Source organism: Accipiter gentilis, chromosome 6 (assembly GCF_929443795.1).
Source record: "Accipiter gentilis chromosome 6, bAccGen1.1, whole genome shotgun sequence".
In the NCBI taxonomy this organism is placed as follows: Eukaryota; Metazoa; Chordata; class Aves; order Accipitriformes; family Accipitridae; genus Astur; species Astur gentilis.
The window spans coordinates 5529835-5553926 of NC_064885.1; the positions used below are offsets into that span (position 1 = coordinate 5529835).

The following is a 24092-nucleotide window of genomic DNA, read 5'->3' on the forward strand; positions in this document are numbered from 1 at the left end:
AGAGCTTTTTTCAGTAGCCACACCTAACAGCCTTACTGGTCTAGCTATGTCATTTGAAAGTGTGAAAAAATCTGGCATGTGCAACTTGCAAGCACAGAGCAGTCCTTTTTCTCCCCAAACTTGCAGCTTGCTTTACCTATAAGGGCAAAAGGATGTCTGTATTTGGAATAGTCTTTGCCAGTCTGCATCTACTGTACAGATACACCAAAACCATGTGTATTGCAGATTTGCCCATAGAGAAGATAAGGCATTTAATATATAGATGGGAAGGACTGGACAAGACGCTGCTCAGAAAAAGATACTGTTTTATTGGGAGGCTGTGGAATATGCAGAACTTGGGGAATACTAATTTTAAAGGGGTCTGGAAGGCATATTCTTGACCTCTATGCCATAAATCAGAGTGCGCTGCTAGCACACTTCCCATAAATATTGTGTTTCAAAATAACAACATGATGGCTGTAAAACGCAGGACAATGACTCTTTGTTTACCTATGGGTTTTGCTTATTCTCCCCATGTGCTCGGATCCCACTGGGGGCTCTTTTGGACTCTTTCATGTTCAGGACCCTGGCTTGCTGTGCAGTGTGCTCTGTAGGCTCAATTTTAGTCCCGCTTAGGGAGCCTGTCCTTCCTCTTCTCTTGTCCACAAGGAGGCAAAATGCCTCATTAGCGAGCCCAACTTCTTCATTGCAGCAAAGCCCAGCTACCAGAGCCTCCCTGCTAATTATTTTGCCTGCAGCACCCTGGGGAATAGCCTGAAGAGCTGCCCCATGGCTCCTCTGGTGCTTAGATCTACAGGGGCAAAAGAGTCTCGTACAGTCCTGTCAGTCTGACCGACAGATGAAAGCAATATGGACTAAGTGCTCAAAAGGAATCAATGGGTTAATACACATTCTTGACAAAGAAGAGTTTGCTCTGTTTAATACTTAGACTGGCTTCTGTTTACCGTACGTAGTGTTGTCGTTAGATGCCCAAGACATTTCTCGATCCTAATTACCTCCTTGTCAAAATTCCCACAGATTTGGTAGCACCAGGCTGAAACTGCAAAATAAACGAAGCTTAATAGTATTTGGCCCTTTGTCTCAGAACCCAAACCGTCAAGCAGTATTGCATTCCGGGGATGTCTGAATGCTTTAAACACCATGTATACATATAGTTTTTTAGTGTTTGGGCTTGCGCATTGGTGTATAAATAGGTGTTATATGCTGTTTTCATTGCAGAAAGAGTTACTATTGCCCCCTAACCCAAGTAAAAGTGACAGTACGTGAGCATTAAGGCCAAGGCTCACCGAGTACGGTGCCATACAGTTACGGCTCCCAGCAGGATGGGATTCCAAAAAACCCGTCACTTTCGCACACCAGAGCACCCTGCCAGGATGGACATTCTGCGTGGCGGCAGCCAAGCTGGCACACATAAGTAAAACTCATCTCTCGGGCTGAGAGGCCGCCGAGGGAATGACGAGACACCCCCCCTCCTCACACACACACACACACACACACACACACACAAGCCAGGCCCATGAGTCGTGGGCGCTGCCAGCCGGCCTCGCAGGGGCCGGGCTGTACCTCGGCAGCCAGGCGGCGCGGCAGGGGTTAACCCTCCGCGGCGGCCCGGGGGCGGCGCCGCGCTGACAGGTGGCGCATGCGCCCTGGCGCCTTATTGTGCCCGGCCGGCCCAGCCCCAGCGCGCCTCAGTCGGTGAGAGGCCGTTGGCGCGTGTGGAGCTGCTGCCCCCTGCGGCCGGCGCCGCGCCACCTCCGCTTCCCTCCCCGCCCTCCCGCCGCCGGTACTCGCTATGGAGTAAGGCCCCCCCCCAACCGCGCTCGGCCGGACGGAGGGGGCCTCCGCCGCGCCTCGATGGCTCTGGTCACGGTGCAGCGCTCGCCTACCCCCAGCGCCACCTCCAGCCCCTGCGCCTCGGTGAGTCCGACCGTCAGGCGCCCGCCCGGCGCTGAGGGGAGCGCGGCGGTTGGTGGCCGTTAGGGTCCGGCGCGCGGCGGTGCGCATGCGCGCGCCAGACCGCTCGCTTAACCCCCACACACATTCCCCCCCCCCCCCCCCCCCCCCCGCCCTCCTTCCCGCCGGTCGCCGGGCCCTGACAGGTCCGTGTGGGCAGCGGCGGGCGGGCCGGGGCCGCTGAGGTGGGCGGCCGCCGCCGCTGCCTTCGGTCCGTGAAAACGGGGTCAGACAGCCCTGGGGGGCCCTCGCGTCGCTGTGGCCTGGTGACAAGCGAGGGGAGAGGCGGGGGTCCTGGGTGCCCCTCGGCAGGCCCGGGTTTGGGGGGGGGGTGTGAGGGGGGAAGCCGGTGGGGCTCAGCGCTCCCAGCCTTCAGACTGCTGAAGGGACTCTGGGGCACCTCAGCCCGAGTGGTTCCCGCAGGGTCCTGGGCAGAGCCAGCCCCGATGCTGAGCCCCTGTGTAAAGGTGCTGCTGCCCCATCTGTAGCGCGGAGCTGTCTAAATAAAGCAGGCTGGTTTAATTTTGTTTTCATTGTATGCGGTGGGAGAGAGGCGGGAAGCGTGCGTGGAAGCAAACTGACATTGTTCGGGCTACTGCTGTTGTAAAATGATTTAATCTGACAGTACCCTCTGGGTATCTCCAGTACGTGGTCCTTCCTTGGCGAAGAGCTAAGAATTTTTGGGGTTTTTTAAAATTTTTTTTTCCTTTTTTTGAATGTTGCACATAATCTTCAAGAGGCTGTGTCAAGCCCAAGACAGATACAGAAAGGTCAGATTTCAAATCTCTGGGTGAGCTGTGCAGAATGAGCAGATGTTCTCATTGCTGCCCTGAATCAGGAAGTGAGGCAGTCAGCGCTAAAGACTTCTTGCTTTCCATGCTCTTTAAACTTGGGACAGGCTGTTGTTTTAGTACTTCTGTATTGTAAAATCTTGCATGTTAACCCCTTAAACTGCTACCTACCGATTATGTGTCTTGTTTCTAATAAAACTAAGGATGAGAATGCAAACTGAGCTTGCTTGCACTTTCTGTATGCTTAGTTCTCAGTTAGCTTTTTTCCTTAAAAAATCTCTTGCGTTGTCACACTGGTGTTATGTCTGGTTTGCAGATGTTCTGGGGAGGAAGCGTTGAAATCCCAGTTGCTTCTGTCATGGGGGGGGATGAAAAAGCCAACTACTCTGAAAATATTTCTTGCTGCATTAGGTAACCTCTTCTGAAACTAGACCAGTTACTTGACAGGTCCTGCCTGCCCTGACAGCATTTTAGCTGTCAGAACACCTTTTTTTTTTTTTTTTTTTTTTTTTTTTTTCTTTCCCTCCCCTCTCCTCTTTCATTCCCATGTCTCTCCTAAGGTATGTTTATTTAGCAACACAGATTAATTTTGCTTATATTTCTCTGCTATAAATATTAATGTGTTGCTTCAGAGGTTGCTTCCCCCTTTTGACTTCTTTACCCTTTGCACTATTCCTTTTCTCATACATTTCTTGCATTTAAGCCATCTTGTGAGAATAGGTAGGTCTTTCTTGGCATCTTACTTCTTTCTCTCAATTGGATACATAACCCCTTCCTTTGTTAAATATTTAATATATATATGAACAATCAGTTGTATTCTGTAAGGCTTTTCTTTTTGGAACAGCCAGGCTGTTTCCCAACCAATTAAATTAAATTGAAACTGTACTGATTTGTGAACACTACTTAGTTTTTAAATATATAAACAACTCCCTCCAGAGCCTGATAAATCCAGAGAATGCAGCTTTCAGTATATTTCTTTATGTTCTCTTTCTTCAATCTCATAGTACGGAGGTGTATTCTGTACCAGTGGTCTTTGTAAATCCTTGGTGCCCTATGCTAAAGTAAGCGTGTAACTGTTTTCCTGCCCTGGTTTTGGTTCTCATAATTACTTCTACTTTCTCAGACTTTTTTTGCAGTCTAAAGTGGAAATGATGTTCGTTACATTCTGCCCTTAACTGCTATTGTTTGAGTACTTCTGCATTTCCTGTTATAACTTCCTAACCACACTTTAGGGTTTTGACTGCCCTTTTGGCCTCTTGTTGGATAGCTTGGGTTGGTTGTTTCTCTTTCCTTCTGTCAGAATTTTGTTGAGCTTGTGTGTGTTCTTTTTCTGTCACAAAGTTGTCATTTCTTAATGAAAACTTTTGGTATCATTTCAGATGATGTTCCTTCCTAAGCTGCTAAGGGCTTGTCAACAGCACAGTCACCGTTTTAGTCCTTAGGAAGGCTTTGGTCCTGTGAGCCTTCCACACTGGCCGTTCTCATGGATCCATGTTGACTTCAGCAGGAGGACTTGATTCTTTCAGTTTTAAGTGAAACTGGTTGAAAGAATCTGTTACAAACTGATGGTAGCTTCCTTCTATACGGACTGGTAGCTCTATCTCCAAGTTACCTCTTTAAAAGAAAGCTCATCTTGCTGAATAATTTTTATGAGTAGTATAAGGGTCTAACTTGCTTTGTGAAACTGCTGTTTCTGAACAAAGATTATCTGGTAACTGCTGGAACTTTGCTGTTCCAGCTTCTGGGCAAGGAAGAAGCATGTCGGTGTGCAAGCATATGGCTATGTCTAATTCTGTTTCCAGGTCACTAAGAATTTTGAGGACAGAAATGGATTCTCTTTTAAATTGCTCGATGTCTCTTTGCTTCAGAGATAAACTTCTCAGACAAGGAGAAAGGGTGAAATTGATGTCCTCAAACTGAATTTTTGCATTAAGTATGCCCTATAAACAGTTATAATTGGCTCTTATGGATTCAGGGGAATAGCTGATCTGAATCACTCTGAAATTGGATGGCTTTTATTTATAGGTTTTTATCTTGTTCTCATTGCCATGGAGCATCTCATGAGCATTCATTTCAGGGTAGTTCATGCAAAGTGTTGATTATATATTCACAGCCCTCTGGTCGCTCGGTGACTTGTAAAATTCCCTTAATTGTCTGTCCAGACTTATGCTATCTGTTTGGTTTGGCCTTTGGTTATGCAGCCACTTCTGAGAAATAAGACTGCAGTCTCCACTTCTATACAGCAGAACAGTTGTCTTCTGATGTGCCACGTTAGGCAGAAAATGGTAGAAGGCAGGACTGTACTAAAGTGTAAAGATACCATGAGCCCCAGAGGGGCTACTTGGTGCTGGTCAAGGCCTTTGTTCATCTTATAACACAAAATAAGATTTCTTTTTTTTTTCTTTTTTTTCTTTGCTTCCCCCTGTCTCCTTTGTGTGTTTGGGGGGAGATGAAAGGGGCAGGTGTTCTCTCTCCCATCCCTCAAAGAAGGTTGCTTTGGGAGGAGGAGGACTTGTGTCAAAGTGAGGGAAGGGCCCTGGAAGTATGCATCTGCATTATAGCAGGCAGGCACAGTAGTCCCATCATGAACAAAAGCAGTGAAATAAAACCACAGTGTTCACAAGTGCTACTCAGACGTGCAGTCACAGCGCTGCTAGGGCAATTTAAAAAATCTAGCCTGTTGCTTCTTCTATCTATACCCCAGATTCTTTGACCCAATATCTATGCCATATTTCCTGTCTTGCAGGACAGTAGCTTGTCAAGTGGTAGGGCTTTCCTATCCTTCCTTTTTAGCATCTTCATTTTGGTGGAAAAAAATGAAAGTGTATTTTCTTTGGGTTCTTTCTTGACAACTGTAAGATAGCGAACAGAAAGAAATCTGTATGAATTTAGTTTGCTATATCCTTTGCTTTTGGAGTTTAAATTAAAAAAAAAAAAAAAAGTTGCTCACTGTTGTTAACCAAAATATAACATTTTAAAAAGGAGTAAGTTATTTTGCTTGGCTGTTAGTGTGCATGCATTGTTGTTCGAGGCAGTTGTTCATACTGTCCTTGTTTACATAGAAGTTTTAAGTTAGTTTTGCTGCTTATATCTCTAAGCCATGGAATGTCTCTCAATCTCCTGTTGGTGTTAAGCTGCAGATGTCTTACGCTATCTGACAAACATGGCATATCTCTATTGCTTGCTCTGTAGCAAAAGTACGGGCACAGCAGCCACATTGTCAGGTCTAGAAACAAGCTGCAAGAAAGAATTCTAGCTAAAGCAGAGAAAAGCTAGTAAAAGGTGCCTGACTCAAAATCCTTTGTGAGCCTTGTTATCTAAGGCACTGGAAGTTGTTGGGTAACTTCAGTCATAAGGCTAGCATTGAATCTGTGTCATCATGATGATGGGAGCAGTGGAAAACTGCTCTAATACTCTTTGTAGCTTTCCAAAAGACTTTTGATAATTATCTATATTAGGAAATAATCTATTGAAACTTGTCCTTTTAAATTATTTTTTATGCACAGTTCTTAAAAAAAAAAATGAAAATCTGTAATTTCTTTTAAGGGCTGTTTTTCCTTTGTCTATTACATCTCTTTCCTGAGAAGTGAAGAAGCTGGGCAGGCAATCTGGCCCTGAGTGCTCTCGCAGTTCACTTGTCTTCCCTACCCTCAGGGAGACAATATGCTTTTATTGGAAGGGAGCGATTGACCCAGAAAGAGAGGATACGCTGCATATATTGTTATAAAATGCACAGTTTAAAAAAAAAAAAAAAAAAAGTTTAAAGCAAATGAAAACCTAAGCCATTTGACTTCCCCTCCTTAATCCCAGGAGAACAGCTTGAGCAGGAAGCAAAGTCCTGCAAATGTGTTTGGGAGTTTCTGTCATGTTTTGCTTGAGAGCTCCTTGCTTGTGGAGCATACAGGAAATATTTTCCCACTTATTTATGGGGAAGCTAAATATAGCATTTCTCTACCCCTGATCCTGCAATTGCTATTAAACAATGTGGTAATTGTGAGTTTACTTAATCATTGATAAGTCCAGTCTATCTCATGTAGAACTTCTCTTTCCTTTTTTTTTTCTTTTTTTTTTTTTAGATAGTTAAGATCCTGATAGCTGCTGCTTGTATAGGGTTGTGGAGTGTTGATTTTTGGAGGGGACTACAACGGAGCAAGAACAGAAGCTTCTTATGAAATATTTAGTAGACAGAAATGCCTGATACTTAAAGATGCTATCATCTGTTGTTTGCTGGTTTTCCTCAACTGATGTTTTTCAGGTGTAGCCATAGCTCATTCTGAAAACTGAAGTTTTCAGAGGCAGTGGACCAGAAGAATGTGCTGACTCCTGCTTTAGGCAAACTTCTCATAGTGCCTTACAGACACCTCAATTTCCTGTGTTGCCAGCTGTCACTGTTTGGGAGATAAAACTGTTTTAGTTAGGTGATTTGTAACTTCCTCCCTATCTTTCAAACTTCTGTTGAAACCTCTGCAAGGAAAACAAGAGGCCTCTACTACCTCTTGTTGGGTGTGATGCTGTATTGTTAAAAGATGAAGGTTTCTATCCAGCTGTACAAGACCAGGCTCTTCCTTTGCAGAGAATTTTTGTATGTGTAAATGTATTCATATGTGGTAAGACTCTCCTCTTCCTAGAGCAGCTTGATGGTTAAGCTGAAGCTGCTTGGTGACAAAAGACCAATCCTTCTTTGAAGATCTGTTGTCTATTGTATATACACATGCCAGGTTCTTACAGAGATCTGCATGACATGCAAGGTCCTTTTTTAGGTTGAGAACAGTATTTGGAGCTGAGAAGGAGGATGATGACAGTTGAATTGGAACCTCACTGAGGATCATATAGAAACATTCTTAAAACTTGCAGAGTACAAGAGTCTGGTTTTTTCTCTTTTTTTTTTTCTTTTTTTTTTTTTTTTTTTTTTTTAAGGGATCTAACTGTCCTTTTGTAGGATATCTCAATGACAGCTTGATTTTATTTTATTTTTTTTTACTTCTTCCTGAAACAGCCAACCCTTTATTTGCATTTCCCAGGTATGTTTATAGTTTTTCTGAGGATTTGTACCTTACAGCCCACACTGATGATGGTTAGGTTTGGTTTGTATAGTGGAGTGGTTTACTTTTTGCTGGCTTTTTTTGATCTGATTTATGAGGAGTGTAAATTTGGACCTGGCTTCGACTTACTTTGACTATCAGGTCTAATATGCTGTGCTATTTGTTATTGTGCTTATTGAGCTAAGGAAGTACTGAATATAAAATACCTCTTTCATATTGTGCTTTACATTAGATTGCTCATTCTAAGGTTTCTTTGCAAAGCTGGCAGCTACTTCTCCCATATCCTTCCCCCCCCCCTTTTTTTTTTTTTTTTTACTGGGGCATTGCTTTACAAGTTGTCAGTTTTGGAGTATTTGTGTCTTGACCAGCGAAGTCCAGGCGAAAGAAGCTATGGTAGCTGGCCTAGAAGCTGAAGCCTGCTTTTCATCGGGGAAGCCAAGCTTCTTGTAGTACTTTGTCAGTGTTGACCTAAAAATAGCCATTTTTAGGTTAAGAGGGAGATTTTGTCTGTGTACTTATTTCACCTTTTTATTATTCCACTGAATATGATGCCATTTGTGGCATTTTAGATAAAACAATTGTACAGCACAGTTGCATCTTTCAAAATATGAAGTTAGGTTGAAACAAACTGAGTGAAATATACATTGTAGTTGTCACCTCTTGAGTTCCAGGGGTACGTAAATTCTTGTGTTTTGAAAAGGAGCTTGTAATTTGAAAATGCAAATAGCCTGTGATACTATAATAAGTCATTATCTGACCAATATTGATTCTTGCTGTTTAAGCAATGAAAGAAGGTTGAAAAGGGCAGGGTAATGTAATATGTACAGTTACTCTGAGAGTCAGTGACACATTCACTTAAGTGGAGAATGCTATTTTGGGTGGAGACTGCCATTGAAAAAGCAGTCTGCTGGAAGTATTTTAGTGTAAGAGGGCTGCTGTTGTGCAGGGGTAATGCCTGAGCATTTCCAGTTACTGGGAAAAAAAAATCCTGAAGGATCTATAGCTGCAACTATTCTGTCTTGGGAAATGAGAAAAAAAAAAAAAAAAAAAAGAAAATAGCCCTTGGGCAGCTTAGCTCAATGTAGCTGTTCCCTCATCACAGCCTGCAGCTCAAGGTTTCATTCTTCAGTTACAACAAACCACATCCTCATAGTACCACAGTGCAACTTCACTCTGCTGAGGCAAGAAGGCTGTCTTGCAGACTGGCTCTCAGGAACATCTGTACTCTGGAAACTCTTGTTGTCCTTGCAAGAATGTACTGGACGGGAAGACTTCAGAAATGCTCTTGCCCTTTTAGAGTTCAACTGACATGAAGCTTTTACTGTCTTCATATCTGACTCTTGCTGGTGCCATTAGCAAGAAGTATGTACTAAGGTGCTGGTTTTCTGTGACTTATACTTCTTTTATATAAACTGGCCTTGCAACATGAGAACACTAGGCTTGTCAACTGCCTATTCCAAGTCTTCAGGTTGTTTATAGTTCAGCCTGTGAATTTAAGAGGAGTCTCCTCTCTGTTCCATTGATTTGCCTGAGCATCCTTTTAATTTGTTTGTTAGGTAGTGACAGTGAAGCTCGTATCTTTTGTGTAAAGGTTGGGGGGGGATCTTGGAAGCAAGAGAAAGAAACAGGTGATACCTACTGGAAGTAGTCAGCGATTTAAACAAGGCAGGCAGGGTTTCTTACCTTTTGACTGGAAGCTGTTCCTCCAGAGTGCTCTGTTTAAAGGGATAAAAAATTATGAGGGCTAAAAACCATTTTTGCATTTCTGAGTTGGGCTGTATAAATTGATTAGATTGCTGTCAGTCATCTGCAAAATGTCTTATTGCAATAGTATAATATTGCAGAGTGTGTGTGTGTGTATTCGTGTGTTTTAGTTGGCATTTGGGTGGGCTTCTGTATGTGCAGTTTTGAATGTGTCAATAGCTTTTTGCCCAAATAGAATTGCTCTGAATATGCATCTTATCAATGTTGCTCATTGCAGGCTGATCTCCTCTCAGAAGGCATAAAACGTTGCTGTAAGATGAGTCACACAGTTAAACAGCTTGTTGCTTCCATGGTGAGACGCACCCTTACTGTGTATGCCAGCAATCGTGAAACTCTTGGCAAATACCCTGTGACGTGAACTTCTTATGGCCTTGGTAAATGAAATGCCTGTGGCACTCACTGGAATGGGTTTTGCTTGTGGGTGCTTGCTGCTTTTGGGTATGCTAGTCCTCCTTTTCCTGAGGAACTCCTCAGCTGAGGCTTCACAGAAATAATGAAGTTACTGCATCAGTGTAGGCTGTTTCAAGGTAAAACTAGTGGGGAACTTAAGGCCACAGCCTAAACTTCTTGCATTGAAGTAATCAAAGACATCAGAATATTTCATCTGACCTATTTTGAAAGAACTGTTTTATCACAAATCATACCAGAGCTCAGGAGGTGGCTTGGATGCTTGAGCTTTCCACTGCTTTGCAAGTAGAGCAGTGCAGGAGATCTCTGGGAAGTAAATTCCAGAGACGTCATCTTGGGAGTTGTGCGGGTCTGAGACTTGTGATGCCAGGCTCCCTGTTGCACAGCTTACCCCTTGCCCACACCCCGGTGAGGTGAGCCACAAACAAGTCCGAGGTGAGATAAAGCAGAAGGCTTCTGTACGGCAGAAGACCAAAACCTGACTCCTGTGTACCGTGGGTCCATTGAGTCACATATTTTCTCTATCTGGTAAGCTTTAACACACTTGCTGTAGCAAGTCTCTCCTTAAGAGACAATCTGCAGGCTGCTTCTGTTAGTTTGCCTGTGACTGACTTTGCTGTGGTGTGAGTGAGGATGTCCCAAAGGGAATTTGGAGCAGGTTCCAAATCCAAGAGTTTGTTTTCCCTCTTAGAACAGATGGGAAGCAATAGGAAGTAGTTGGGAAAGAATGGCACTGGAAGGGTTTTGTTGAGGGATACTGCATTCATTTGTTAGGTCTTGAGGCCTCCTTGGCAAAAAGGCAAAAACTGCTGAGCAAGTCTTCAACTTGTAACTGGATTAAATATCTGAAAAGTGGATTTTAATGTGGAAAGCTGGTCCTGTCACAGGGAACTGTGGTTGTCCTATTACTCTTCCTGGCTGCTACCATGTCCCTTCTGTTTTGATGAACAGAATTACTACATTTAAAATTGAAGCAAGAACTTTTAAGACTTGTTGAACTAGCTTGGTTTAGCTTCAATGGCTAACATCTGAGAAATGTGTATACTAGGATTCTTAAGAAAAAACAAAACAAAACACTAGGCTTTTCATCTCTATACCTTTTAGCATGATGATGGGAGGGAGGGATAGGGCATATGCCTTGCATGTGTAAAATGCTTTGCTTTCCAAAGGAGAGCTTTGTTGGTAGTTAGAGGTAGTCTGAGTCTTGTGCGTGATGCAGGACCAACCCTTTGGCTGAATCCATCTGAAGTTGGAGTTTCCCACGAATCTCTGAAGCTACTGAATGCTTAAGAGTCCCAAGTGCCACGGTCCAGGCATTTAAAAACAAAAGCCCTTAACCTTCACTTGCATGTGGAAAACCTCTGGGCTGCTATCCCTCTGTCTGAAAGAAATTTGCAAGGTCTTGCTCAGCCAGGAAAGGGCCAGTCCTTAGCGAACTGTCATTAAAAATACAGACCTTCTTCTGTATGTGAATGTCGATGCTTAGGAGCAGAGTAGTCAGCAGTTGTCTGTGAGATGGCCCACTTCTTGTATGGTAGCAGGCATCCTTTTGAGTCTGCTGTTTCTTTGCAGTAGTCCTGACTTCTGGAGCATCTTCTGTAGGAAACAGGGTGTCACACTGAAAATTTAGCTCATAAGTAGCTGTGGGGCAAGCAGGAAAGTGACTCAGCGCTCTGACCTACAGACAGGAGCTAAACCTAGTTGCAAGAGGAAATACTAGGTGACAAGATAAAGGTGTTTCTGGAATAAGAATTGATTCTTTTTTTGTTGTTCTTTGTTTTTTTGTTGTTGTCGTTTTTTTGTTTGTTTTCCTTTCCACGGTTGTCCTCAAGAGTTTAAAATAGTTTAAAGACAAACAGCTCTGGGCCTGTTCTTCAGATGATGCTGTAACCACTGTATTTAAATACGGTGCTTCAAAATGTGGTTATGAAACAGTTAACTAGCTGCCATATTATATTGTCTTCCTGGGTGAAGTGTAAACCTCGAAATGACAGCCTTCTCCTTAGCCTTTTAAAATTGCAGAATAGTTGACAAAGACCTAACTCACTTTCTGAACAAATGTTTTTCTTATGTAACATCTAGTGAGTTTCAGTACTGGGAGTTTCCTCTGTTTTTGTTTTCAGCTGAGTTGTGCTTATGTGGGGTAGCAAGCTTGTGACTTCAAAAAGCGAAGTGAAACAGGACAACTTAGGCTATTTTGCTCTTTGTGGCATTTCTTCCTTCTTGGTAGTATTTTGGTTGCGCAGCAGTTCATAGAATGTGTAAGCCTGAATTTCAACACTTAAATGAATCTCCAGACAGCAGCTATCCCTGTACTGTGGGTCAAGTCTAATATTGCATAAACTTGCCAGTACAGTTGCACATGGAAATCAAATATTAATATGTTATCTCTTGCTTTTTGTGTTGGCCTGCCGCTGTGTCCCTCAGCACTTTGCTGTGAGGTGGCTGGGGGTGACTGCCTCAGTGATGTGCTGGGGGTGAATTGTCCTTCTGTGCAGCTTCTGCTCTGCTCCTGATTCTTAAATAAAAGAGATTATCAGGGCAAAACAGTATGAACATAGCATACTTTCAGATGCTTTCCCAAAAGTTGGGCATAGTTACATAAACTTTAAGGCAAAGGAGGCATTATCAGTTAACGTTTATAGTATGACTGGAATAGAGTTTGCATAGTCTCAGTGGGTGAAATGAATATTTTTCACATACTTTACAGATCCCTGATCTCAACTTGTGCTTCATGCTGCAAAGATAACAACTGTGCCACAGGCTTCTGCAACCTACACTTCTGGTCTTTGAAGTGGAATTTTTCTCTTTTTACACATACACCAGAAACTGCTCTTGTCTGGAGGAAGCTCTATTTAACTTAGATCTGTTACCATTGACTGTAGATGGCTGAGATAGAAACTGCCCCAAAATAACTATTTGGCTCTCTTAGGAGCGAGGAAGTTCAAACTTGACTTTCCCTTGAGGAGAAGGGAAGAGTTTTAAATCTTTTTAGTATTCGGGGAGGTGGCGGCATGAGCCAAAATAAATTTTTAAACTTCAGTAATTGCTTGCATCTTGATTCTAAACTTGAGATGTGTCTCATTTAAAAAAAAAAATAAAATTAGAAAACAAACATAACAAACCCCACACTAAACAATGCCCCCCTCCTACAAACAAACCCCCCAAAACAAAACCCAAAACAAAACTACTTAGCTTGCAAGTTTAGTTTTAGAACAGACGAGCACAGAATGCCTTGAGCCAAAGGGAGTATGTACAAAGATAGCTTCAGGTGAGAAGCAATCTGTATTTGTCAGAATTTAATTTGCTTGCTATGAAGTAGGACATCCTGGACATACTTCACTCTTTTTAAACTTTGCTTTGATGGTGAACATTTCTTTACACATGCTGAAGTTCACCGTGGGAAATACTGAAGAACCCTGGAGTGGTTGAGAGATACCAACAGGGTATTAGGGAAGAATCTTTTCAGGGGGCAGAGGATGGGAAGCGATTTGCCAGCTGACTTCTGATAGCAGTCAGTTTTGCTAATGCATAGCGTCACTCTTCTTGGCTTGGCTTGGTTTCAGTACCTCTGTGTGGTGTGGAAGCACACTGTGTAAAACGTGAGAACTCCCTGCTGTGATAAGGAACCAACAGCTCTTCCAACAGGTGCAGCCTCTAGCTGCAGTCCTGAAGACAACAGAAATGTTTGCTGTCATGGGCCTTCAATATTGTCAGCCTAAAACTGAGTATCTTGCTCATGAAGGAGTGGTGGAACAGGCCTGAGCCTGGCCTGAACCAGTTCAGAAGGCAGAGCTTTGTTTGCTGTGTTGCACTGCTATGGTAAGAGAATTAGGAGGGTAAGCTGTGTTGAAGAATCTCTAGTCTGTGATGGTGGCTCTGACTGAAATGGAATAATCTTATTTTAAAGGGTGCTCTAAATGACTAAAGCTTTATAAATATTAATTTTGTTCTTTTGTTTCCTAATAAAAGGCTTTTATTCATGAAATCACTATTTATTTATTAACCTGACAAACTAATAGCAAGCTCTCTTCTTCCAGTGTATGCATGTGCCATATCACAATTCTGCTTGTCACCATAATAAGAACTTCATTCATCTGCTTTAAAATGTCATTGATAACAACCTGGCAGTGGCCCAGCTTGGAGCAAGTTAACTACAAAAGACTGCATTGTAAACCTTTCTGAGAGTACATGCTACATTAAGTCTAAAATTAAAAAAAAAAAAGAGAGAAAAAAAATGTGCAGGCTGGTTCAGGCTGTATACAACTGCCAAATAGCTTCAAACCTCTGAAAAAATGGAGCTCTGTATAGAGGAGTTCTGGCTGAAAATGGGATAGTTCGGAATTAAGGGTGCATTCTGCTCACTTCAAACCTTTGAGGTACACTGAATTTATAAGCATCTTAAAATTAGAGGGAATGTCTTACTGAACACAAGCAGCTAAATAAGAACTTGTACATGTAAGGATCTTATTTCCTTTAGAATCTTCCTTCTTTGACTGAATGCCCAGCATAAAAACTACAGTCTGAAAATACGTCATAAGCCTCTGGGAGTTAACCACTAGTAATACTGTGAGGTAGTTTGTCTCAGTTATAATAACCTTCTCCGACCCCAGCTGCAGTCTGTACACCAAACGTATTTCTCCACCTGTAGGTTCACACAGTGCAAGCAGGGTGTCTGTCACACACTGAAGTTCAAGTGCCTGGTCTGTCTGCCACCTCCTCTGGAGGTATCTTGAGCTGCTCACTGCTCTGGCAATCCTGTATATCGGGCTTCATGTCCATGGCAGTTTAGGCTTCTTGCCTTTGACTGTCCTGTTCTTAAAACTATTACAAATGAAACTTGGAGCCTGCATGAGGGTGAACTGAATTGCTCTTGAAACAGATGCAGAGCTTGTGGACTTCTTTGAGAGAAGCTCCCGGGATCTTTAAAATGGGCCCTGCCCTGTGCTATATATGAGGGCTGTGTGTTTTCATACAGTCCCTGCCTAAACTAGCTAGTCTCACTGAACAATTTAACGGTTGAGCAGAACATGAAGGTTTAAGGCATCTTCATCCAAGGTCTTCTGGGAGCAATGTAAGCATGCAGTAAATTACCATTGTTCTCATCCTACATTCTAGAGATGTAAAAGGCTCAGGCAGTGTGGTGAAGGGCTTGCTCAGAACTGATGGGTGTACAGTCTGATTCCTTAACTGGAATGGGGACTGCAAGAGTCTTTAAAAAAAACAAGAAAAAAGCTACAATTTCATGCTGCTTCACTTCTGTGGTGTTTTTGTTTTGTCTCTTTCTTAAGTATAGTGTATGGACAGCGCCACGGGTTAGGGAACACTTCAACTTCATCTTCAGAGACTTTTCGTATGTAGCCTTCTACTGAAGTCAATGGGCGTGGAGGTAAGCAGTGCTGAGTGCTTTCTGACAACATCACTACCACCCACTCTGTAGCCTGATGCACACAACACTCCTTGTATTTGAGCATTGTTTTTCTCCGAAAAAGTCGCATGCAGTTGCACAATGAAGACACTGCTTATTTGTGTAATGCAAATCTATTCCTACTTGTTGGTACAAAGTGCAAGCAGTGGGCATCAAAGTGCGGGAGACTTCACCGATACTGCATGAACACTTGCCACTGAACTTCAGTGACATCTCTGTATTAAGTCAGAATAAAAGATGGCTTCACAGTTGGACTGTGAGTGAGTGGGATTTGATGGTAGGGTTGAATGTTACCACTTGAAGCATTTGTGCTACTGATGCTCAACACCTTTTGCCCTGCTATTGTTTGTTTGTTTATGTATTTTTACAACTGCTGAGTTTAGTGTCCCTCAATGGTTAATCATTTTATCATGAGCCAGTCAGAATCAGTGAGAGTTTCCTGTTTCCTTGTCTTTCTGTTGATTTCCTTTTCTGTTGAAACAACTTTCTCTGTTGAAACAACCTAGTTGCTACATTCTTCAGTTTCCATCTAGTGGCTTAAAGCGGAGGGAGGGGGAAACTGTCTGAAATGGCCTGATATTCTCACAGAGATATTGACAGCTGGGTCTGGTGACTAAATTGTTATGATAAAACACAAATTCATTAGTTGATGCTGTTGAAATCCGCTGACTTTTCTGTACTCCTAATAGAAGGCTTTAAAATATCCAGCTGCAGACTGAGCCTCTCCAAGCATGTGACACTGACATCAGTCCTAGAAGTGAGGCATTGAACTGGCTCCAAAAATGAGCTCATCGGGTGATATTCAATACACTGATTTAGCAAAATATTAGCTAATTGGTTTACATGGTCACCTGTACATACTGTTTGAAAGATGGGACTTCATTCCAATTTTAGCTGCTGTGATTCTACATATCAATGTTATAATCGTAAGATCCTTTTGATAGGATGCTGTGTTCCCACTGTATGTTGGGAGCAGGGCTTGGCAGAGCGCATCTCTAATTGCCACTAATTTGCTCCAATATTTGCCGGTTTCTTTGCTTTTCTTCTCCCTGCACCCCTCCCAATAAGCTATAGGGAATAAGAGTTTGGGATTCAGTTGCTAAGCCATCCCTCTAAAGCCACTCATAAAAATTGTTTAATTTTCTTATGGCTCTCTTGACTTGTTTAAATGGCTGCATAAAAACATAACTATGTCCTTTCCCAGGAGTCTGGATAGTGGTTCGTCTTCAGCTTGACCTGCCATCCAAAGCAGAGTGACTAGTCATGACCGGAATAAAATTAAACTCTGGCAGAACCCTCCTGGAGGCTAGCTACTATGTGCATCTAGCTTCCACCCCTCCTGTAGCTTGACATCAACAGTAACTGCATACTTCCTCATGACCCACGCACAGAGTGTGCATTCGGGCAGCACATCAGAGTGATGGTGCCCCTGAATAAACACACTTGCCCATTATTTTGTAGACTTGAAGAAATCCTGTGTTTACCTGTAATTACAGTAGGAGTATGTTCTAGATGCTAGCGTCCCAGCATCTCAACATATGCCTGATTATTTATTTATTTGAAACATGGGCATAAGAGAAACAGTATGTTAGAAGAAGGGTTCATGTGACTTTGTGCAGAAACATTGTTGTCTCCCTCCCCCCACCCGTTATTTTCTGCCTGTTATTGCACATTACAGGATTGTTTGGTTTGGATGCTGTTTCTTGCTGAATAGAAGTCTTTATTGAGCGAACCATAATGTTGCTCTTTTCTTTCAAGAAATACTGCTGCTAACTTAAGACAGAGGAAGATGCTGTATCTTACAGGGCTTTAACAATGTTGTCTGAATTGTGATGTTTAATTGTGCAACTAAAGAATTATACAGTGAAAAACAGAATGGAAAAACTGCTGCTGATGTATACAGAAAGTTGAGGTGACGAGAGGCTCTTAAGAGAGATAGGAAGAACTCTGTTCCTGCAAGAGTAAGTGATCCCTTAGAGTAGCCAAGGAGGCTGGTTGATGTGAACTCTGTGCAAAGTTCAGTGGAGAGCGTGCTCTGATGTCCCAGGTGATACTGTCTCTTCCTACTTCTTGTTTACAAGAAGCTGGCATGTTTTCAGAATAAGCGTCTGAAACATGCTTGGTGGGGAAGAGGATTGGGATGACAAAATACTTACTTGCATCCAGAAAGTTAGCTACAGCAGTAATTATTCAAGTTGGCTTAATGGCTGCTGCCTGCTTTTGGTTAACTTTGGGAATTGTGCTGGTAAAAAGTGAGGTCTTGGGGTAGGACTGTTTAGTCCCCGTTGTGCCTCAGCGCATGCGTTCTGCAGCAGCAGTTCAGTAGCATACTTCAGATGCTGCCTCTGCAAAACGATGAAATAAACTTCTGCTTTTCCCAATAAAATGCCTGTGGTACACGTGTCGCTTAGTTGTTTTCGTTCGTCTTTATTTAACAATAGCAAGAGTTGTGCAGAATACATGTAGGGTATGGAAATGGAGAACTGACCCCCATCTATCTTCTGCTATTGGAGGGCAGGAGGAGGTGAGGAGAGAGGGAAAGGAGGAAAACAGCTTCGCCCGTGCCTGTTTTGATACTGAAGAGCTTTCCAGTGATTTGAGAAGGGGGTGGGGAGAGAACCAGATGCTCTTAGGAAGTTCATACCATTGTTAATAATGTAATTCACAGATGGTGGTGAAGGCCTTGAAGAGGCTTTCATGCAGTACTTATGCTCTGTAATAGACAGATCATCACATAAGGGCTCACAAATAGAGATGACTTAATCCCAAGGATGAGTCTACAGTGATCTATTTGGTAGTGGCCCTGCAGATCATTGTAACATTTTTAAACAGTTAAGACCCTTCAGGATCCCTGAGCGTTGAGCACTACTCCAGGATTGGACCAATCCCTAATTAAATTGTTGGGATAAAATGTTAGTATAGCTTTGAAACTTTTCCAGTGAAAGTGGCTCTTATGAAATAAGAAACGAGTTCCTTTGTCCTGGCACAAAACTCAATACAGGTAGAAGTGTGAAAATCAGTTTGTACAGTGCCATCTTGTTAAGAGGCAGTTCTACTTTTATTTCCATTTACCTGACTGGAGTTGGAAGCAGACCTTGTATGTGTTTTCTTCTGAATAGCTGTCAGTCCTTCTTGACAGCTAAGGAGAGGGATTGTGGGTTGCATGTCCTCTTGCTTTTTGAAAAAGTAGTCACTCTTACATATAAGCTTTATAGCAAATGAACAGGCTGCTGCTCTTCAAACACGCAGAATCAGAAAAGTTTTAGCTCAGGTCTATGCAATTAAATTCAAATATTTGTATCTTTGTGAGAGGCTTATTCATAAGGTCTTCACTGACTGCTGGTCAACTTTTTTATTGACTGTAAGCTATGTAACTAGAAGTATATATTAGGAACTTTAAGCAATACTAGCCTATATGGTAGCACTAGCAGTCAGAGTTTCAGATAACATGAGAACTGATCTTTGCTTTGTTGTTTGCTGCTGTCTTTTCAAGTGTAGCTCCTCCCGTCCTAAGAGGTGTTTCCATAATGGTTTTTTTTTATTATTATTAACTTTTTCAAGTTTAAATTGTGTTTAGTAAATTGGCTTCTTGTGATGTTTGTCATGTGATGGTTCATGAGCCTTGAAGAATGTGCTCCTGTGACTTCAGCCATGTATTTGCCCATACCAATGCAGGCTGTATCATGTGTTCTTGTTGGTCTTGCATTTTTAGCTAAGCAGTGAAGGGGGTGGGAGGGCTAGAGAAAAGGGGGACTATTTCAGGGCTAAGCTACCAGAAATTCTCAGACTGCTTAATTTGTGACCTTGTTCACTAGTTAAATACAATCCAGGATTTTCTACCTCTTCCATATTTTCACAGAAATGTTTTCTGCATTAGAAGCTGGTTTGTTTGGTGGTTTGGTTTGGGTTGGTTTTTTTTCCTTGCTATTGTCTTTAAAAAACAGGGGAAAAACCACCATGCTTTGGTAAAAGAAATATCTTGAAATCTTGAGGGAAGAGATTTTTAAAATTTTTTTTTTTTTTTTTTTTTGTCCTTGGTGAGGGTTGTGTGCTTTAACCAAGAAAGCTGGAAATTATCTACTCTCTTTCACATTTTTGCATTTATCAACTGTGGCATCTGTAAAGCAGTATCCTTATTATTGCAGTAAAATGAACAAAGTTGAAATGACCATATCTGTGCCAAGAGTTTACTGTTTCTCCACAATGGCCAAAGTTTTTTAGCATTAAAGTGCTGTTAGTGAACCTGCATACAGCTCCTGTCCCGCTGCTGGTGTGTGATGTCTGTGTCCATTCCACCTCTGCACAGTGGAAGCTGAGCCCTCCCAGGGCTGAAGACTGACAAGGTCAGACTTCATATTAGGTTTGTTTTAAGCAGTGCTTTCAAGCATTTGGGCATCCTTCTATTTAATTTCCTTCCTTGGCACCATATAATACTGTTTTTCTATGGATATGTGCTGCTACTGCTATTCAGTCCTCTGTGTTTATCCCCCCCCCCCCCCCGCATTTGATACAGCAACTGCTGTTGGGTCTAAATCAGTGTTCTTAACTCTTTGAGATCAAGGCTTTACAGGAGAGATGACTGTCAGCTAAAGTTGTTTGGTGTCGTGAATTCTCTGCATGTGGATGCCCTGACAATAAAGCTGTCCATCCTTAGTAGCCTTCATTTTTCAGCAGATGGGCTGTGCTCTGGAGTTCACATACTATTAAGACTTCTTTGTACTTTTTATGTCTGCTTGGGCTAATGCATTTCTTTAGATTTGAATCTAATATCAAAATAGCATCAGTTTAATACCATGTTTTTTGTATCACCTTTTTTCCTCCAAGTTGGATTTTTATTTTCAGCTCTGACTCTAGTAAGTATTGCTTCATAATTTGGGGTTTTTTGCTTGCTCTTCACATTGTTTAAAAAAACCAACAAAAAACCAAAAACAAAACCCAAACCCACAAAACTCTGTTTTGCTTAGCTCATACAGTATTTCCACTTGGCTCAGAAGATGTGGATTTGTGAGCTGAGGGAATCCTCATTTGGCTGGTCACCCAAGCTTTCTTCAAGAGCATTAGAAGGATCTACAGCTTAAGTTCATCAGAGGGCTGACCTGCTCTAGTCTTAATGAGATTTATTATACATGTACCTTTTGGATTCTATGGCTTTGATCGTCAAATCAATCTGTATAAACCTGTTAGTAAAAGCAAAACTATTGACAGAAAACTGATTCTTTACACTGAATCTGCCCTGTGTTAGAATTATTGATTTTCTAAGTTAAAATAATACCCCTTGTGCCATGGGCATGCAATTTATCTGCGGTGTTTGGCTAAGTGCTTGTATTCATGCTTCCCTCCTTAGCTCCTCCAATCTTCTCTCTCAGAAAACCACATTGATCAAAACCTGATATCACAGCTCAGGCTTGGAGAAGGTAGAAGAAACAAATCTAGATGTTACAGTTGATGGATGATTGTATGTGAATTTTATGAATAAAGCTGCAATCCTAATACATGCAAGAGAGATTGGGAGCGGTGGGTCTTGACCAAACGCGTGTGTGTATTTTCCCTAAAATTGCCTTTGGCTTTCATAAAAGCTTGACAGCATTTAATAATTTAAGTTTTGTTAACTTAAAAAACCTGAGAGTTCTTGACTTGCTCCAAAATAAGTTCCTGTGAACTTTCAGCTTGTCAAATAGCTGTGGGACTCCAAGGTCTTGAAGGGATCCAGAGGTACTGGAGGGGTGTAGATGTGTACCGGTTCTCACTGGGTGAAGGCAGAGCATGGGCGGCACAAGCAGGGAAACTGGTGTCTGGAATGAGACTATCTGAGTTAGTCTCCTCCAGAGCCGCAGGACACACAAGATGCTGCAGTAGTTTGGCTTAACTTCTTTAAGTTTGGTGACTTCTATGGCTGTGTTAAATCTCCACGGAAGATGCAGGTTGACAGGTCTATAACGGAGCTGGCCAGTGAACACAGTGATTTGACTTGTTCCATCAAGGTTTGGCAAGCCTAATGACTAGGTCATCTCTGGAGCTGTGAAGAAAAATGTGGCTTGTCAATAACAGAATTCATTAGCTTTCCTCTGCTTGTGCTGGGTACATGCAGCACTCAAGTCTTCCGAGGCAAATGCATCGCTGGGTGTAACGCCTTTCCTTTTTTTTTTTATAAGTAAACCTATTAATGGAAGCAGAGCGCATAATGTAATCTTAAAATAGCTACTCCATGAATGCAGAAACATTCCACTTCTGACTAATTGGCCATTCAGAATGAGCGTTTAAATACACGCTGGAGACTGAGCGGCAACTTTCCATATCTGTGTGAATGGAGTTAGACATGTATCGCAGCTCAGACCTGTGCAGGCATCTTGCTCCTTGTTTTGTCATCTTACACTGAGATAAGCAGGTGTGGGGTAACTGCTTCTAGCCTGGGAAGCAAAATGCATATTCTGCTTGCTATCTCTTTAGTTAGGCAGGCAAGCTGATGGGGTTGTTCATTCTCACTACCCCCGAGACTGAGAATCTTGGGAAGGACTAGGCTGATAAACAGTCCTCAAAACCAGATTTCTCTTTCTGTTGGTCGTGAATGACCAGGAACACAAAGAGCTTATGGTCTGAGTCCTGGCTCTAGTGCATAGCTTGAAGAGCTTGGCAAGCACCAGGGAGCCCATGTGCAGTGTTTTTTCTCTGACAGGCTGCTCCACAGCAATGCGTGCTGCTCCAGAGCCTCTGGCTCAGCTTCACAATGAGAATAAGACATGCAGATGGGTGTGGGGGCTGCGGGGGCAGGATCCGTGTGGTCTGTCGGGTCACTGACCTAAAGCCTGTCCCAGCTTAAGGATTTCTCTTGCAACTGCTCACTGCCTGCCCAGGGGATGGTGCTAGGTTACACAGGGCTCACTCCCAGGGAACCAAGCGCCTTTGGAAGTGGGTAAGGTCTCGCCTGTCAGAAAAGGACACGCTTTCATGCAGCCACTTGTCCTTGCTTTCTCTGTGCTATAGCAGGGAATAGAGAAGACTCTTCGCAGGATTCCTTTGCATCTCCACTGGGTGTGTTTCACTGTGGCTTTTTTGGGGGGGGCAGGTACTCATCTTCGCTGGGTTGGACTGTTGATGCCTCATGTGTAAGGAGACGGCCCTCATGGTCTGCATGTGCTGGAGTGTATATTACACCGGCCTCTCCTGGCAGGCTGAGTGAGCGCTGAGGACCGGCTGCATCCTCTTAGTACTGCCTTCATTCTCTTGCCCACGGGGTTCGGCGCTAAGGGAGCTGGCTGGTCCAGGTCAGCCAAGCCAAGTCTGAAGTGATTTTCTTTTCCTGACCAGTGTTGCTTTTCCAAATACCACATGGCCTCTATGACTATAATTGTATAGCCATCTCATTTAGACCTGACCTCAAAGGCAAGTTCTCCTCTCCTCCCAAAAAGGGGGATTTTCACATAAGGGCTTACACTGGTTTAAGGCTGCTTTATCTTAGTACAGCATAAACCTGTTTCTAGTTATCTTAAGGCAGAAAGCAACTGGAGGATTTGGATCGGACTGGATGATTGATTCCTGCTGACTTAAGCAATCCATAAGGAGTGCCTTTTGCCCTTACCTAGCTAATCTTAATTTCCTTTTCTGGCATAGGCAGTAAGTACTTACTCTCCACTGTCCCTTGCAGCAGGACAAAGTTCTGGGAAGTGCCATATTCTTGAGTACTGGCTTCTTCAGCTCTGCTCTTCAGGTGGTTATTTATGCAAGGCCCCAGCCAAAAGGAAGGGAGAGTTTTAACTGGATTAACCTCAAGAAGAGAGTGTAGGGATTTAGGGATTAAGGAACCAAAGGCAGCCAGCAATCACTGACTTAAAACCTGCTGTAAGAGAGCCAGTCTCTATAGACTGGAAATACAGTCCTTCCTTACCTGCATAGTGTTGAGATTGGCAGTGTTTTTACCTTTGAGGTATTGGAGAAGATGGTCTTAGAGATGCAGAGAATGTGAAAGGTGTTTTCTCTTAAGACTTGTGTATTGATGGCAAACTGTTCATAATTGGCAACTCTTTAAGAAAAAACTATTGAAGCACTGAGTGCTCAGATGAGATCTTAAACCTGGTACTTGGAAGGTATATTAGTGGCTTGCTCTGATATAATGAGAACATCTGGTTTTGATAGACTTGTAGCTCTTCTAACTTTGTGCACTCCCCTTTTACACCTTCTACCCTTGCCCTAAAGTGTTTCTATCATCCCATATATTTTTTTCCACTGATGCTGTTACGCATCCCCTGCAGGGAAAATCCTAGTAGATTACAGGATTGATAGAAAGATTGGGAGGCACGGAAGAGATCAACAAAAACCTGTTACTAAGGAGACATGAGTTTTAGCATTGTGTCTCTAATGGCCAGTCTGCCGAAGGGGAAACAGATGGTACAAAGGAGGCTGGGATTATATAGGCAAGTACTGCAGGGCCACAAATCTGATACATCCATTGAACTTCAGGGGTCAGGCAAATCTAGGCTTGTGCGAAGACTAATGGGGCTCTTTTGCCTTTGGCACAGTGTTTCTGTCCTTCTGTCATTAAAGGCTGTTCCGGGCAGTGGGCTTCTGCATCAGCCATTCCTGCTCCTGGGAACAGCCAGGTTTGGTATGGAGTGAGGGCAAGTGGCTGTATGGAAGCTTGTCCCTTTGACAGGTCAAGCTGTACCCACTGCAGTGGCACTTGCATCCTGAGGCAGGGAAATAACCAAGCAT

The 24092-nt window shown here is 42.8% G+C and overlaps 2 protein-coding genes across 7 annotated transcripts in view; one reads left to right on the forward strand and one right to left on the reverse strand.

The window, feature by feature from the left end:
- EFCAB5 (EF-hand calcium binding domain 5) overlaps positions 1–1981 on the reverse strand; it is a 43618-nt gene extending 41637 nt beyond the window's left edge. For 4 of the 5 annotated variants that reach the window (XM_049801685.1, XM_049801681.1, XM_049801682.1 and 1 more), the window contains exon 1: positions 1887–1981. The gene's annotated coding sequence lies outside the window, so the exon portion shown is untranslated. Of the gene's footprint in view, positions 1–944; positions 1040–1886 lie in introns of all 5 variants that reach the window. The other variant, XM_049801684.1, reaches the window with a different exon arrangement.
- SSH2 (slingshot protein phosphatase 2) overlaps positions 1711–24092 on the forward strand; it is a 104755-nt gene continuing 82373 nt past the window's right edge. The window contains exon 1 of one of the 2 annotated variants that reach the window (XM_049801691.1): positions 1711–1917. In XM_049801691.1, the coding sequence (XP_049657648.1) occupies positions 1855–1917 (63 nt within the window). In that variant the 5' untranslated portion in view covers positions 1711–1854. The remainder of the gene's footprint in view (positions 1918–24092) is intronic. The other variant, XM_049801690.1, reaches the window with a different exon arrangement.